The sequence below is a fragment of the Falco cherrug genome, chromosome 15, assembly GCF_023634085.1.
Source record: "Falco cherrug isolate bFalChe1 chromosome 15, bFalChe1.pri, whole genome shotgun sequence".
Taxonomy (NCBI): domain Eukaryota; kingdom Metazoa; phylum Chordata; class Aves; order Falconiformes; family Falconidae; genus Falco; species Falco cherrug.
The window spans coordinates 6820447-6838400 of record NC_073711.1 but is presented as its reverse complement, the minus strand read 5'-3'; the positions used below and the strand labels follow the sequence as shown (position 1 = coordinate 6838400).

General features: G+C 40.8%; 2 protein-coding genes across 3 annotated transcripts in view; one reads left to right on the top strand and one right to left on the bottom strand.

Annotated features, from left to right (window-relative positions):
• Positions 1–9469, top strand: part of SH2D1A (SH2 domain containing 1A) — a 43066-nt gene extending 33597 nt beyond the window's left edge. Inside the window, exon 4 of the mRNA XM_055727482.1 lies at positions 8700–9469. Coding sequence (XP_055583457.1) covers positions 8700–8731 — 32 coding nt within the window. The 3' untranslated portion in view covers positions 8732–9469. The remainder of the gene's footprint in view (positions 1–8699) is intronic.
• TENM1 (teneurin transmembrane protein 1) overlaps positions 1–17954 on the bottom strand; it is a 348410-nt gene that overhangs the window by 16896 nt on the left and 313560 nt on the right. For both annotated transcript variants that reach the window (XM_055727477.1, XM_055727478.1), the window contains 5 exons: positions 16967–17333; positions 14672–15182; positions 9487–9659; positions 7002–7237; positions 628–924 (listed from right to left, as the gene is read on the bottom strand). In XM_055727477.1, coding sequence (XP_055583452.1) covers positions 628–924; positions 7002–7237; positions 9487–9659; positions 14672–15182; positions 16967–17333 — 1584 coding nt within the window. The remainder of the gene's footprint in view (positions 1–627; positions 925–7001; positions 7238–9486; positions 9660–14671; positions 15183–16966; positions 17334–17954) is intronic.

The following is a 17954-nucleotide window of genomic DNA, read 5'->3' as shown; positions in this document are numbered from 1 at the left end:
TTATCCCCCCATTTTGTGACCATTACCTATAGACATAACTGAAAATTACAATACTTAGGCAGTTTCAACACGAAGTCACTATAAAAGCAGAGCAATAACTCATTTCATATTAACGTTTCCCCTCCCAAATGGCCCTCATAAATACTGAAGTAATCCTTCTCCTCACAGGATCAATCTCTTTCTTTACAGCGCAGCACTGAATAGGTGCAAACTTGCACTCACTGGCTTAAAAGAATTGTGTTTGTGGGGAGCAAAACATTCCCTTTCAGTGACTGTTGTATTTCTGACTATGTTATACAGAGTAGCAACATGCTTTTCCACAGTGAGTGTCCTTTGTTCACTTGAACTTGGACTGAGACCAAGAAGTCATTTTTACCTAGCAATTAAACCAACCTGAGGTACTGATTAACTTTCTTCAGAAGCAAACTATGGCAGGTTTGAGCAGATGACATGTGGGTCTAAGCACATCCAGAGACATTTTTATCTAGTCATGTAATTGTATGCATTTTCTGATTAAAAAGGCCTTAAATACTCTTGCAAGAGGTATCATTATAACATGGTTCAGAATATCATATCAAAACACATACTTTTGCCTTGGTACAACAATCCACTTTTAAAACTATTTACCTTTTCCAAATATGTGTAACTCCATATTTTACCATCTGCCCATGTCCTGGAAATTATGTTCCCACTTGGATCATACTCCATTTTCTCAGTCCAGGTTCCTCTTTGGATATAGGTGACTAATCCAGAATGTGAATAAGTGATATTGACCTCATTGTACTTGCTGATGGGTGACCATAAAACTGGGCGCCCTGTCTGGTCATACATAATCCGAAGAGTGAATTTTCGATGATCATCATAAATCTTTCCTGTTCTGGTCACATGATCAAAATCAATGGAGAGCAGGTTTCTGTTGTGCGCCTAAACGCGAAGATATAGTAAGGTAAGAAAACAATGCATCTTAATCACACACACCACAAACATTTCTGTGTCAGCTCTAATAAAAACATGCAATGGTTTAACATTATGATGGAAAACTTAGGGCTTATTAGAGATGAGAAATTAGATAAATAACTCTGATGAGAAACAGGAAGACCAAGAAACAAAACGCTGCTTGCAGTGTTATTCTACTTTGCATTACGGGACGCTTCCCACTTCCATGTGCTAGACCCTCACCTCTGCTCTCACCTTTTCCTAAGTTTTTCTTCCTTCTTCTCAACTGTGGATGGACTTCTTGATTCCAGCCACAAAGATGTGTAGTTAAACACACAAATTAACGAAGACACGCTATCTCACATCCTCTCTCTTAAGGTCTGTTAACGTTGACAGGTCAGCTACTGCTGTGGGATAGCCCACATCAGGTCACGTACCGATGCTGCAAAGGAAAGAGCTGTGCTTGCAGCTCCTGAAGACCCTGCTCACCAGTGTCCTCAAACTTCTTCACAAAACCACCCCGCTCCCAGAGCTCATGAAAGTCAGTGGCAGTGATGCCTGGTGCTGCCCATATTCCTGCTTGCAGCTCTCTCACCACATTTGGGACCTGCAAAATTTGTTAAGCTCACTGTGTCCGACAGACTGACAGAGTGTCTGTGCTACGCTCTGTTAGCATGTGTGGTCCGACAGGAAAAATGCAGAGGGGCAGCCCACTCTCCATCTGAAGGCAAGTTCAAAGCTGAGCCAGTTTCATGAAGACAAAATACATTTATCCAGTGCTTTCATCATCTGCCTCCTTACATCCATTCAGTCACTGGGCCATCACTATTAGACTCCATTTAAATCAGAGATACAGTTTAGGGAACCATAAAACATTGTTCACTGGCTTGTCTTTCTCAGATCGATGCACAATGCGCTCACTGTATTAATCTACCACATTTTATTTAATCACTTGTATTAATCTATTCCAATTAATAACTTCTTACAGCAGAGACGATGTCAGTGCAGGTGTTAGCACAGTGCACAGCACAGAGCTTGCTCCTCATTGAGACCTGGAGGCATAGCCGTAACGTAAATGGTTAAGAATACCTGTTTAATAATTCAAGCTGTGATCATATGGTAGTAGTGATTAGAAAGAGCTGCTTTTTCTTTCCCTTTTCTGTTTTTAGATACAAAATAATTTGAAAATCTAGAAGAAGCAGGTGTTCTTTCTTCAACTACCATTCCTGTGGTTTTATATACACACATGTCTAACTTTAATAGTGTTCATTTACAATAGCTGTAAAATACCTATATACCCCTGTAGACTGCTGTAACTATTACAATTTATGCTCTAATGATAGTTAAGGAGCCCAAGTAAAATGTGATGCTCAGTTCAACTGTATTTGCTTGTATACAGTCTGATGGATTAAGTTTATTATAATATATTTCTTTGCAAACTTCTTGCAATATCTGAAAACAAATCCTCTTGGTGGTAAAATAACTAAAAAGCAACCAGAGGATATACTCTGGCTCATTTTCATTTACTGTCTGTGCACATATTTAATGTTCTTATTACTATTACTATTATTATTATTATTATTGTAGAATACACTTAGGAGAAAGGAAAGTCTTGAATACAAATTGCTTGCAATCTAAATTTCAGGGATGATACAACAAATATAAGCGAAAATCAAACAGGCAGAATTACCAGCAAAGTGGACACTAGAAGTATCTGAAAGCTCACAGAGTTACAATAAGGTTTGGGTGAATGCCACCATTTCCCTAATATTCCACATCTTATGTCTTGTTTGTTTACTTTCTTACATTAGAGTTAAGTTGAATTTAACACCCTTCTCAAGGCGAGACAGAACGGTACATGGGTAGCAGGCCTCATTTCAATGGTGTCACTGAAAAGCTGATTTCAGATCCCAGTGATTTCTCAAAGACAACTCCTCCAACGTACATACAACGTTGTGAGGAGCCCCTGTGAGAGGCTGGAGCTTGTGTTCTGTTCTAAGCCAGGGAAAACTGGTTTCTGAAGTAATGTCAGGTCAGAACGCCAGTTGATGAAAACAGGGAGAAAATTCAGCTAACATCAATAGTGTTAGCAGTGCACAAAAAGATGTATTTGTTATATATTTTTAAATATTTGTTGACTCTACTTCCTTTACTTGGATAGGTAGAAATCTTGAAGTATAAACAACCACAGAAATGTGCATTTCTCTTGACATTCATTCTCAAACCTAAACTGTCAACAATGTGTAAATCAGATGAGATGACTAGTATTTCCTTCTCTGTGTTTTGATTTGAGTCAACATAAACTGATAGACAATGGCAGAGGATTTGGTCTTATCATTAGAACCTGCTGTAAGACTGGTAAACGAAGGGAGATCATTTGGTAAATGCAGTAATAAACACAGCTGTCAAAGCCTGTACCTGCAGGACTTCTGAACTGAGGCCACTTCCATTTTTTGTTATTAAAAAAACCCACACAAAACCACAACCAAAAATAAGTAAGATTGGCCAAGCATTCAGTTTTCAATTTCATAGATATTCAGCTATAAAACCTGGACTGCATCCAATGCCAAGTTTCTCTAAGTTATGCAAAAGACAGGAGGCAACAGAGCTGCATTCTAATAAGTATATTACTATGCATCATGCTCATTGGTTTTAACAGCAGCCTTTGCTTCATTTTTAGAAGTCAATTAAAACAGCAGTTCAATTGATAAAAAAGAAGTCTTGCTAGATTAAGATTGATGCTAAAATGCCTGATTGTACATAGATTTATTATTAATATAAAATGCATACATGCCTACAGACTGTTTTATACACTTTCAGGAAGTGCCAGGGCAGGCAGTTCTGCACTTAAAGGAAACCTGTGATTAATTCCCATTTCCCACATTGATTTATACACTGAGATAAAGTTAGATGTCTGTTCCAGCATTTCAGTTAACTTACTCACTTCTGCTCTGTTTCTAAAGCAGGGAATTCGTACCATGCAAAAATCCCACTTTTAAAAACACAGTGTTTACAGCATTATTCAGAACGTGCTAACAGTGGCCTCTTTCCAAAACTGGAAATAACACTAATAGAGTGAGATGCTTTCAAGATGGTTACTAATTGCTATTAAGAATTAAAAATGTTAGGACCAGGCAGAGAAGGAAAAGCTTTCTTCTCTTCAACTAGGTCATCCTTTATCTCATTCCCAGTTACCTGCCTTCTAATTTATACCTCTTTGCACACAAAGCCTTTTGTTTCAGTGACGGTATCAGGACTGATCTCTAAGTAACATCTTTAAACCCCATTTCTATGCTTTTTTTTTTTTTTTTTTCCCCTCCGAAAACTTCCATTGTACTGGGCTTTTTTTCTTTAACCAAGAGCTCCTGCAAGTCTGTTCATTTCCACTGAGAACAGGTCCAGTCCCCAGAGCTTTTCTTTACATATATTTTCAAAGTTCAGCATCGTTCTTTCTGCCCTACATTGCAAGCTTTCTAACATACTTCCTGTTGTGCCAGTCATGGCGTATTAAGTGTTTTAAAACTTTCTTTTTAGAATATAACTCACCAGAAGTTTTCAGAAGGTTTCACAGAACCTCATTCAGCATAAGGGCTTCTAATGATGCTACGTTTTTTTCCCCAGCAGTACTCAAGGATCTGTCAACAGCAAGCCCTAAATCCCTTTCATTATTTGGCGTATGGCTTCAAACACACTATATGATGGTATTTTTGCTCCTGCTGTCCTGAATATTTCCTTTAATCACCAAGGATAGATAGCTGTCTCTGGGTAAATTCTGCTGCTCCTTTGCCTTCCTTGCCAGCTGCACTGTTCCAGCACCTTCCACCTCAGCTGACTCCCCACTCCATCAGCATCTCATGCAAAGCCCTCAGTGCTAAAGCTGAACTCCAGGCCCACATATTTCGCCTGTCCTTCAAAGTCCTTCCGATCGGCAGTAACAGCCTCAATAGCCCATCTGACCCTTTCTCTTGTGCCAATTTACATGGTGCACCCTATGCACAGAATATTTCTCATCCTTTCCACTATCAAATCCTCATTTAATGTGCTATCCCACCAGGTTCCCTCCAGCCTTGCCCTCACAGCCCTCGGACAGACGGTCCTAGAGCTCAGTACAGTCAAGGGAGGGGAAAAGACTGTAACACAGGTAGCTGACTTGGCCTTCTGAGCAGGTAGGGATAATCCATAAGCTCCCTTGACCTTGGGTAGGTATAAAAAGACACAATTTACAGAAATAAAAAGGCAATGTTCAACAGCTGTGATGTTAGTGGATGCTTTTGGAAGGACAGAAAATATAAGACAGCAGCACATCAAAATCATTCTTACACTCCTCCTTCACCTTTCACCCTCTCCCTGGATGAAGGTGAAGGAGGAGGAGGAGGAGTACATGAGTGGTTTCATGCACCAACAGACTGATCCAGAGGCAGGGCAATCAGCTGAGCTCTGGACAGCTTCAGTATTGCAGTACTTCAATGAACGTTTTACGCCTCCAGCCAGAATCCATTTAATCCTGACCAATTTGTGAATTTCCTCCCCCTTTTTTATTTCTGCCAGGCAATATTAAGGATCACACAGAAGCAAGTGAAAATGAGTTAAAAGAACCTGCAATCAATTTCAACAATAGAAAACACAAGCTGGATAATAGGAAAACTGCGCAGGATGAAGGAGTTGTATTAAATATAACTGTAATGAACAACTTGGTCCTGGCGATGTAAGCAGAATAGATGACTGACTACATCCTTTCTGCCTAATGTTTTATTACATAATATCCCTAGAGGAAAATGTGCCATACAGCTATTTAAGCACAGAATCACACAAAGATCAGTCGATTAGGTAACGTGAGCCACGGAGGCCATAGTTTGGATCCTGCCATCTTAACACACATTTGCCACTGTAATAAGTTCGGCTGCCTCCCTAGACAGGGCTACGAGGGCTCACACTGTGCTAGCGAGGAGGCAGTCAGAAGATGGGCAAGAAAAAAAACAAATGAAGCTTTTCCCCATTTGCAAGATCCTAATAAAGTAACTGTGACTATCAAATCTGAAAGATGTCCTTTCAAACAGGTGTTTCACGTGCAGTGGCCAGATCATCCAAGTCTTGCATTTCTGATGGATCAGAGCAGTTGAAATCCAAACAGATGATACACTTTAAAAATACCTATATAGTACCTCATAACCAAGAGACAATCCAGAGATTTTAATAACCTTCTCTATATTTTCAGAGCTAACAGGTGTACCTTCAGAGATAATACCTATCCAGAAAGGTTGTAGTTAATAATGCAATATTTGTAATGCCAAAATTCCCAGTTGTACAGACATTTTAAGCAGTATTCATGTGAAAACCAGAACTGATTTCATAAAAAACCTGTTCTGCAAGGTAGCAGTCTCTTTGAGCCTTAGTGTTACCTAATTAAATGCTGAATGTTGACCATCTGTCATTGTAATCTGTGAGTTCTCCTCACAGATAAAAATAAACCATGGATGCAATGTTAAAGTAATTCTTTATGAGAGCCATAGTGTAACCCTGCCAGAGGGAGTGAGGGGGTTTGAGAGCATGTCCTAGAGGGCAAAATACACAGCCTGTCTGGATACACGGGGAGGCTCTACATCACTCTGGCTGGCAGGAAAGGCACTGGTCAGGACACCCATGGTGTGCCCTGTGAGACCCTCTGCCCCAGGCAGAGGCTGGCACCTGTTATTTCCCCCAGAAGAAAGAGGGTCAATAGATCTGAGAGAGGCAGAATGTGGCTCCAACTCTGCTGCTGCGCCAGAGTAACTATGCCTTGTCCTTTGCTCACAGCTTCTTCCAAAGCCATAATTAAGTTCTTAGTTGAAAAAGAAGAGGAAGAAAAAAAGTAATTATGTCTTGAGGTCAAGTCTCACAAGCAAAATCAAACCGAGATCAAACATCCCTGTGACTGTTCGAGGAGTCTGGTTTTGAAATTCATGGCTGGGGCCCACCATTGATACAAACTTTCCATTGCTCTTCTCACAAAGTAGAACATTTCAACATGATTTTAGTTCAATGGCTTTCAAAGGGAACGCTGCACTTTACACAAGAGGAAGCCTTACCCTCAGCCTTCTTTCAAACGTGGAGATATTGCCTTTGGTCTGCTCCCTCCTTTGCCTCCATTCAATGAGATTTGAATTATGCTCTCCAGGAAGAGAAATATTGCACTTCCCTAAAGTGGGGCTGACAACCCCTGCTAGAATATGAGGCTCCGTGTTAAGCGTGATTTCCATCCCACTGGCAAAGGTGACTCTCAGAGACCCATCTGGGCTGACCCGGTAGATATTCTGCGTGTTATCTGTCAAAAAAACAACAACCAAAAACAGGGAACAGAGAAAAGTTCAGATCTCCATATCTATGAAGCAAATGGTAGATGCAATAGGGCTTTATTTGCCCCCAGGTTACAGACAGCTGAACATACACCAACTGCAGCATGATCTTTGCAACCTGTAACTTCCAGGCCTTCCCATGTCTAAAGACCTTTATATTACATTTGGCCTGATGATTTCCATTGTGAAAGTTTCCTGCAGCAGGAATAAAGAGTTTTTGCTTTCAGCTTAGAAGTATGTAGACCCACGGGCTGGGTTTTGACCACCAATATTCTGATTTTAGCATGCTGGGATCTGTTGACAGGATAGTGTACTGCCTGAATGGCTGCAATGAGCATCTGAGGTCAAGCATGAAAGCTGTTTTCAAAATGGCTAGGATGATGACCAGTCACCCATTCTCTCCCTTTTCCCTGTATCACTGTACTAAAACCTCCTCCTCTTCCCCGCTGGCAGCAGAACCCTGGGGTAGGGGCACAGTGATGGTCAGCCACGAACCTGAAGCCTGGTGCAAGAGACCCACTGGGAAGTGGTTGTTGGCAGAAAAATGAATGGGTCAGTGACAGCGGCACAGCAAGCAGCTCCAGAGGGTCAGGACTGTGCTGCAGAGGGCTGTTGAAGGCAGCTGGGGTGACCCAGTATAGCCTCCCCACCTCCCCAAAACTGCCAGAAGCAGGCGGAGGGTCCGGACCAGGTCTCCACTGGAAGGATGCAAAGGCATACAGCCACTGCTCGCTCCCGGTCTCTTGCCTGGGCACTGCAATTCCTCCACTGTTGGCACAGCTGCGCCACATCGCCTTGCATTTGGCCAGGCTAGGGATATTCATGCAGGAGGTTACTGTGGCTCAGGGGCAACTCAGCTGAGAGCCTGAATGTTCAGCGCTAAGAGACAAAAGTCTCGCCCTCAAAAGCATCCTTTTTTTTTAAGCCGGTCCACACAGAAGTAACTGGTCCAGCTCTTGAGACGTGAATATGTGGAAAATAGTTGGGCATGTCAGAAAGTGGAAATAATAGGCATTACATTAAAAACCACTTTGTGACTCAGATGTAAGTATACCATGTCTGACTGGTTGTTCACAGGGTGCTTCATGATAGTTTCAGAGAAATATGGAAATATGCAAATCACGTGAATTCATAAATATGATAGGTACAATAACAACTACAGCTGTTCATTTCTGGCACTGCCCATAGTGTGCTAGTACTTTCCTGAGACAGAATTTGGTAACATACCAACTTTGAGGAGTTTCAGATTTAAGGACACACATACAACCAGGCAGCCAGTAGATGACGCAGAGATGTGGTCACTTGGACAAAGCCTAACAGTTGATACGAGAGTATAATATAATTATTTCCACTTATTAGTGCTGTCTCTGCAATGCAATAGTGAAGAGTGAGTATCTTGTGAGGTGAGTTCTTCCTATTTTTTTCTTACAGATCAAAAGCTGAGAGGAAGAAAAGTTCTATGATTTGCTCAGTTATGAAGCTTTTCTATAGCAGACCTGGAAAGACATCAGAGAGCTATTTCCCTGCACCTGCTTTCTCAAAGCCTGAACAATCCACTGACAACAACAACAACAAAAAAAAACAAAACAAGGAGAAAAAGCCCCAGATCGACTAAACTATATAAAACCAGAACTTTGATGACGAATCTGCAAAATCTGGAGGACACTGGGGCACTGCCATTAGGCAGAGTAAATTCTTCCTGAGAGATATGATATTGCCAGGGAAATACGGAGTCACCAGCAGAGGTGGGTCATGCTTTCCTCCTTCCCACAAGTGCCGTCACCGAAGCACAGCACTACCACAAAGAATGCACAGCATTGGCTACAAAAGGCATTTCAGTCCTAAAATATCAGTGAAGCTTATAGTTCTTCTGGGCAGTATTTCTCAGAATAACAAAGCTCAGGTGGGTGTTATAGGTCAGCCTAAGCCCTCCAGATCCTAAAGGAAAAATAGCACGTAAACCTGAAGGCACCGGAGATTTCAATAACTAGAATCCATCCATGGGACTCTTCTGGGAGGAAAAGAATTCACTCGAGGTTTGTTTCTAATTAGTAACCCGGGAGAATTGAGACTAGTGTCTGGCTATTTGTACCGAAGCAAAGAAGAAACAAATGAACTAATTCTACTGGCTTTTTTTGGCGAACGGTTAAGAATGCAATAATGTCTAGGCTTTGCAAAGTAATGACTAGGGAAGAGAGAACAGAAATGCTTTAATTACCTTGTTTTAAGGTATATATTGTAGAGATAGCTGAGAAGTTTGTGGCTGTGATCACATTTTCTCTGTTTGAAGTATCAAGCTCCACTCGTGTCAGTTTTTCAACATCACTGTGGAAACTGCTGACTTCCCCGGTTGGGAAGGTCACGTTGGTCAGGTGGCCATCGGAGTCATACCTGCAAGACATGATGTTAAAGAGCCATGAAAATACATCACTATTGTCTCATAGATATTCCTAAATGAAAAAGGAAAAAAAAAGAAAAAAGTAAGCACCGTCAACACCGTGCAAAAAGTAAAAAGGTAAGAATTTGTCCTTTCAGTCACTCAGAATGTATTCATTCCCTAATCCGAATTCCTTCTTAGACTCTTGCAGTGGTGCAGGACAAAAGGCAGAACGGGAGGATGCTGCCTGCCTACATCACTCCGCTTCTGCCAGAGGTTTCGGCCGCGCAGGCAGCTGGGGTCTGCCCCGCCGGGATGCGGTAGGGGTGGGTGGCCGCTGGAGGTCACTCGCCATTCAGGCAACCAACTCGCCACCAAAAGGCGTTTTCTTACCCGTAAGTTTAAATAAAACCAATTCGTAGATTCTGTAACCCTCAAAACCTGCCTTTTGTTGCTGACACGTGAAGTACATAATATGAATGGTGAATTTAAAAAGGGGACCTAAAGCGTAACAATAGCGATAAAATTAGACTGAAATCTGCAGCGATTAAGTTGCCTACATGGTTTTTACTCTTGTTTTACATTTCCCTTGGGCCTACTCAAATCAGCAGGAACTTCTCATCACAAGTAACAGCACCAGAATCTAGAGCATCACATTTTAGTTCACCTAAATTTCATCAGTGCTGAAGAAATTCTTTCAGTTTGAAGTACTTTATGTGAATTGGGCCATGTTACGAAAAAGTCAATAAATAATTAAAAAAAAAAATCAGTGTTTCTTTCTAAGAGTTCTTTTCAGTTCTACAGATATATTTGCTTTCTGATGGTTCACATGGAAAACAATGCAGAACATTGCTCGGTGCTTGATAGTGTTTCATATTAATGCCTCCCATCTTAAAAACCTTATTGATGCTAACATTCTTACTCATTCAAGACACCTCACTGATACTGCAGATGTGTTTGCATGAGTAAAAACAACCCATGTTCATAAAAAGAAACTTATTTGTGCAGGTAGGAAAGCATAATTAAGTTTTCATGTTTTAGTAACTGTCTCCTCTCATTGACAAAACATATCCTCAGCTGGTGTATCAACCGGCAAAGCTCCGCTGCTTCCAATGGAGCTCTTCCAATTCACATCAGCAGACGATCTGGCTATGTCCTCCACTTTAATGTGTTGGCATCATTTCCTTAGCATCTTTATTTCCCCTTAATTAGTCAGACAACATCTATATGTTACAAGAAGTATTGGTGAAAATAAATCAGGATTTTTTCTCTTCCCCCCAATATGAAAAGGAAAAACTGACCAACTCTTCAAATGAAACACTGGAGAATGAACTAATGACCATCTTGTGTTCCTTGACAAATAAATTAATCAAATGTTAAATACAACATAATCTCTCTCTCACCTCCTACTGCCCTCATGCAACTTATTTACATTCTACCCCTATGCCAGTTCCGTGCAAATTGACTGGGTGCCATACTCAGTGATTAAAATTGCCTCAGATCACTACTTTTCATGACCAGAAAACTCCGCACACATTGGGCAGTTATATTTAATTTACTGCTTGATCAAACAGATACGACAGCTTGCTAGGTTATTTGGATTTGCCACTGTACCACAGAAAAATCCCCAAATAATACATTTTTATGGCGTGAATGCAGCCAGTTTATTGGAATGTACTCATGTGCAAGACTTGGGATCCATCTTCACTAAGGATCCAGTTTTGCTGCTGATAGTGCCGATGCCGAGATACAAAATTTGCTGTGTAGCTGCAAATGGGATAAACTGTTCCTGGATGGCTGGCCAGCTATGGTACTGAATCAGAATGAGACTAGAACACATGCCAGTGGACTCTGACTCACATAGATGGTCTCACTGACTTCAAGGAGAACATATACATTAGTGTCTCAGTAATGATCCCACAGCGTGATCATCTAAAGGGCTTTTTTTATTCCAGATTGCTCCAAGGAACCCAACCCTCCGAGGACAGGTTCTGCCACCTTTCACATGATGAATAGTAGCACACCGGCACTCAGATACTGCAGAGCAATGTCCTACCCATATTAATAGGGGCAGAATCATGACATATTTCTTAATATTAATTTGGGGCCCAGTTATGCCACTGTTAATCATGTCAGTGACCATTTAATCATGCAAATAATTGCATTGATTTCAGTACTCACATGAGGAAGTGCTCACCAATATTTGAAATGCACACTTGGGGATATAGCTTCACAATCCATTTGCATTTCTATGTGTAGCACAGTTAAGAGTTATATCATTTCAAAGGGAAAGCGGTCTAATTAATTTTTTCAGAGAGAGTTGTTTCTTGCAGGTGTTTTCTTGTCCTTGATTTAATAGAGGCACAGTGCCCCCCCCTCCCCTTTTACAGCTTTGATGATACAATATTAAAAAAATCTAGATGACCGAAAATTGTGCATTAGCTATAATTTTATGCAAGAGCTCTTTCAGTACTTCCATTTCATCAGATTAGAGTAGATGGATGACAAGTACTTTTGTAGGTGGTTTTCTACCTCTTAATAATTTCCCTCTGTGCGTGAATCTGACATATAGGTAGATGTTCTGAACAGTTCATTATCTTTGCTCATATTCCCAAGTATGTGTGATACGTGTTGTTAAACAAACTCATCCCTACTTCAGCTTGATAATGCCATGGGTTGAAGCTTTGGATGCGAATGCAGATCTAGCTTAAACAAAGAAGATCATTCCAAGCAATTTGAAAGTTGCTTATATGATAATTCTCTTAGTTCCAACACTATGTTCATATAGGACTCGGAAACAATTCACGTATAAGTAACCGCTTCAAAAAAATCTAATTTTCAAACTCAAATCAGGTGTCAGTTCAGAGTACGTATGGAAAATAATGTCTGGTTTAAGGATACCTAAGGACCATGGCACCCCATGACCTATTAATGGCAGAAGGCGAGCAGTATCTCCTGAAAGCACACTTACCCACACAGCGCCGATTATTGTTAATCGCCCCTCTGACTGCACCAGGTTGGGTGACATTCTGTGTACTAGCCATTCAGGAATTTCTAATATATTACGAAAATGACTTAAAATATTGGACTGAACGAAAATATTAATGACATGACTTCACTATTGAATTTTGCTGCTGTTTTTGTAGTGCTAACAATTGAAAATTTGTTAATTCCTACTGACTAGACTGGCAGAAGTGCACGGTTGTGCAAAGCCTGGACACCTTGAAGCATCAGTGAGGACAGTGTTACCTAGCCTGCAGTTAAAGCTGTGAAAGTATATAAAATTGTTCAATTTAGCAAAACTTCTTTGTGTTAGTCATATGCATCATATCAAACGTTTCAAGGATTCTTCTGTATATCATAAAATGGGAGGCACTTGCAAGCAGGTGAAACCCTTTAAGAGATCTTACTATGCTTGAGTCATACTTTAACGAATAACTTGGCAGAAGACACCAGGAACAAGCAATAATTGTGTGAAATGGTTTCCACTCAATGTCACTGGGACAGAGTAAGAATACTGAGATTGAGAAGCACAGGCCTAAAAATAATCTGCTCTAGCAATCCAGGCCCTGCAACAATGCATGGTGTTCAGCATTCTAAAGAATTAACAGGCATGACTCCGAGCTACTGTAAAAGCTTTTTTAAAGTGTCATTGGTCCATGGTCTAGATTGATGCCATCCTCAAGCAGGGATTTAAATGGATTGCTCTCAGTGTTGAAATTATTGCAAAGAAGCATGTATTTTAAGTCTTATAAAAGGTAACGCTCACATCAGTGTTTAAACAGCACCAGGACAACAGTGAGCTTTGTCTTGTTGCAAGATAATTTAAATTTGTATCAACAGATGCCTGATGGCAAGAACTGAACCAGGAAGGGCCTGTATAGTTTTTTCCCCTCTCATATTGTCAAAAATTGCCCTCTCTAATGGTTTATACTTATGTCCACTCTATCAATTTAGTCTTTGAAAGAACAATGGCAGGACAGAAAAAAACCCCATGCACTATGCAGTTTGCTCTGCTCTTATCCTACTGCTGTTTTAAGAAAATACGATTCTAAAAACCTCTAATGATGGTGACTCAACTACCTCTCCAGGTGACTTATGCAGTAAATTAATTCTCCTCGATGTTTTCTGTTCATATCTCACCTGGATGACTTTTTAGTTTAGTTTTTTACCATAACCTCCTGTGCTCCACTGAAAGCAGGCATTATTATTCTCCTTTAAGACTTTGCACTTGTACTGCAATGGTAACATATGATTTCCATCCATCACATTCAAAACCGGGGATTATGACACTTAATTATAAATAATGAGAAATCCTGACACATCACACCTCTTTATAAATCAAAAATGAGATTTCTCTTGGGTTGTTCTCTCTCTGGGACCAGATAGGGATGTTCTGACAGCCTTTTTAACTGTCTTGTCTTGCTCTTTAGAAGTCCCATCTTCTGAAGTCTCCTGAAGGTCTTGCTTATGAGGCTATTCAAACTCCTCTTACATACAGCCTTTTGCTATTACATATACTTTTGTTATTATATATCATCTTCCCCTGCTGATAGAGACAAGTTCACTTGTCTTTGAATATTCCTTCCACTGAGATTCTCAATTTCCTTTGCAACACCCCCCTCTCTGATGAGTATGCTAATTGTCCCCTTTCTGCCTTCCTCAGGAATTGGCAAAATTCCTGATTCATATCACAACTTGTTTCTACTTTAGTTACAAAAAATTCTACAATCATATTTTCATTTAGAGAGACAGGTTCACAATAATAATGTGCAAATGAAGTATAATTTCAAGCAGTTTCTGCCACTTAATGGGCCCTACGTACACAGCTTTTACATATGACAGGCTTTGGCACTTCAGAAATGGTAGTGTTTCATTTTAAAAGCTTGTGCAACAGCACTACTTGTCCTTTCTCATGCAGTATTAGTAGCAGGGTGTCTTTTTAAATTACTAGAACTGACTAAAAAAATTTCAATGTTCATTTAAAATAGTTCCTTACATCAGGCATTTAATGTCATGGACTTACTCATACACAGTTGTCCATCCATTTTCATCGCTTTTGGTTGCTAAAAGCCCTGTGTTTCCAGGATATGTCATCAGAGCCAGGTTGTAGCCTTGGGCATAAACTCTTTTCAGAACCCCATTGCTGCTTATTGTCAGCCAGTACACTTGCCCCCCTGGCACCACGACCCACAGGGGCAGCCCACTCGTGTCCCTGCGGATGTGAACTGAATTCCCATTGCTGCTGGTGATGGTGCCGATATCCCCTTCCCCGCTGTAGGTGAAATTGTAAATGTAGTCCCTAGTTACGAGGTTCAGCGTATGCAGGTGGGTGCCGTTGATAGTGAACTGATACAGTTCTTGGTCCGCTGGTGATGCAATCTCGTACATATTGGTGTCACTGAGGTGAGCCTTGTTTCGGCTGACTGCACGGATGCGAACATTGCCAAGGTCTGCTACGTACAGTGTGTCATCAGGAGAGACTGCTAGGGAAGAAGGTGCTTTCAGCTTTGCATCTTTGGCATATCCACCATCACCTGGAGGAGAAACGGTAATTTTAGCAATCTGTAATGTCCATATTTAAGCTGGTCCCCTAAGCCTGACACACTGCTGCTCCTCAGTATCATTTACAAGTCAATAAAAAAGTATCTTCTTCTAACCAATTAAATTCCTATTATTTAAGGTTGGTGCAATTCTAAATTAGTCTCAATGATGACAAACAAGAATATAAATTACCTAATTTACAACATTTTTGCTAAGGCCAAACCCCTGCTGCTCAGGAAAGCTTTAATGGCAAAATTGTGAAAGATAAAACCCGTAATACCTGAAATTTCATTCCCTAATTTTTGTCTGTTAGCATGTAGTTAAAGTAGACTCATGTTATAAAGAAAAAGAACATAAACCCCAGTAATTCAGCTAAAATGACACTGAAGGACAGATTAGTTTACACTTTCAAAAAATTCAACACTACAGGAAAACAAAACAAGAACACAGCCAAAACATGCCTTGAGAAAACACCCCTTCCAAGATCACTTGATAATTTCTGTGGTTTGTGTATTTTAAGGTTTGAGGAGGATATTTGCATTGTCATGGGCTGTATATGCATATCAAAGTGACTTTACATGAGCAGGATTTTCTGTAACTAGCAAGAAAACATATTAAACCTCATTCTTAGAGAAAAACACATTACTTCTGTATTGCTCCCCTTCTGACTGAGAAAGGAAATTTGCTGGAGAGTTTGAGCATGCCTTGTGCTTCCTGGGAGATGGACCAATTAGCTGATCTTTCTGCCACACTGACCCTGCCTTTCACCAACCCAACCCTGGCAGAATCATTAGATTTGCCACAGTTTTTCATTTTTTAGCACTGAGGGTAGTTTCCCTCAGCAGGAACCCAGAACAGGATTCTTCTCAGCACTGGTCTACCTTAGCCATAACTGAAGCTGGCAGCGCTTGGCATTGCACGAGGCTCTGATTATCAGTGGGTCAGCAACGCACCTTCTCTGGAAGACCATCTACATTTTTTCCATCTCCATTCTTGACATATTTAATGTTTTCTTGTCAGTAATTAACCTTTTACTTGAAATGAGGGGCTTAAGAATTATGATGACATTATGGAGCTGAACACAGTGGTTCTTAGAGATGACAAGGCGACAACAAATTGCACACCTCTGTACATGGGAATGCTGTCCTTTATCCGATTATGAAATATGTTTTTATGGAAAAAATCTCCACAATTTGTTGCGGTGCATGCAGGGGAGAGAGGCTGTGTTACTGAGAACGTCCAGCAGTGTGGCATAGGCCTGGCACTGGCTGTTCCATTTTAAAACACACAAAGAAGACGACATTCAGAATGTTAATGTTTGCATCATTTTGCTGGTTATGCAGCGTGACACAAGCAATGAGAAGGCATAAGCTAGTGTTTTTCACTTAATGTGAAACACCCTGGTACTCTTGGTGAGAAGGGCTGCCTGATCCAGTAGCATTTATGTGCAGTCTGCACTGGGGCTGGGTACCATCTTCAACATGGGCAAACAGCTGACACAGAAAGGCAGACTGGGAGCTGATTTTGAATGGTGTGCAATCTCTATCAAAGGAGGAAAAGCTAAGACCACCCTGAAGTTCCTCCAGTGCCAAATGGAAGACTCATGGCTTTGAATCCAATCGATTAAATCCACAAAGAGCTGTTGATAAAGGTTTTCATCTTTCCAAGGAAACTGAAACATTGCCCATCTCTCCTTCCCCTTGTCACTTTACTAATCGGCAGCTGTACCAGAAGGTCTCAACAGATAAGGGACAGGAAATAACTAGCATCTCCTTACCTGAAAAACAGTCACAATTAGGATCAATCTTGCAGTCACAATCTGATGGGGCTCCAGCAATTATAGAGATCTCACCATTGGTTGTGACCTGTTGTATACGGTTGATCTTTCTTTCATCTGTCTCTGCAATGTACAGTATGCCACTGTGAGACACAGCGATCGCCCTGGCTGACTCCAAGGTTGAATGGATGGCCACCTTGCTGACGATGAAGTGGTCGATGCCTGGCACCTGGCAGTGAATGGGGCGCCCTGCAATAATTCGTACACGCCTGTTTTCAGAGATCTGCAGGACAATGTTGTTGTCCAGGACATACAGTGAATTGTCTATAGGGTTCACTGTGAGGTCTGTCGGCCACTCTAACCGCACCTGGAAAAAAAAATAAATAAGGGGAAGGCAGGGGAAAATAAAATAAAAAAAAAAATGGTTAAGACAGGAAGGCAGTTTCATTCAACCATCTCTGATCACCATGTCATCGAGGCGCTTGGTGGATTCACCCAGCACTGCTTCTCTAGTATGTACATTTAACTGGGTTTGGCAGAAGAAGTTCCAATAAGCATACCCTTTTCTGAGGGCCAGCTTCACAGTGGAACAAAACTAGATTGGAAAAGTAATTTAGCACCCTCTGAGGGGTATCTGCACAAATCTGTTGAGGTGGGAACATCATTATACGTATGCAGTCATGCAAATAAAACCACAACTCCATGTCATGCAACATCAGACAGAAAATCTTCCAGGTCTGAATGATATTGTTTCAAGGTTGAAGTCAACACTGGCGGAGTGGAAAACAGTTAGAGGTTGTCAATGTCCTAACACTTTAATTGACTGTTAGTACAAAAGGAAAGCGACGTACTAGAAGAGTACGACACATTTCCACAATTTATTTACTAAGCAAGAAATGTTAGTAAGACTTATATGCCACAAGAAATATAAGCTCATTAATTCTTTGGAACATAATAATACACCAATAAATCACACTTCACATGATAT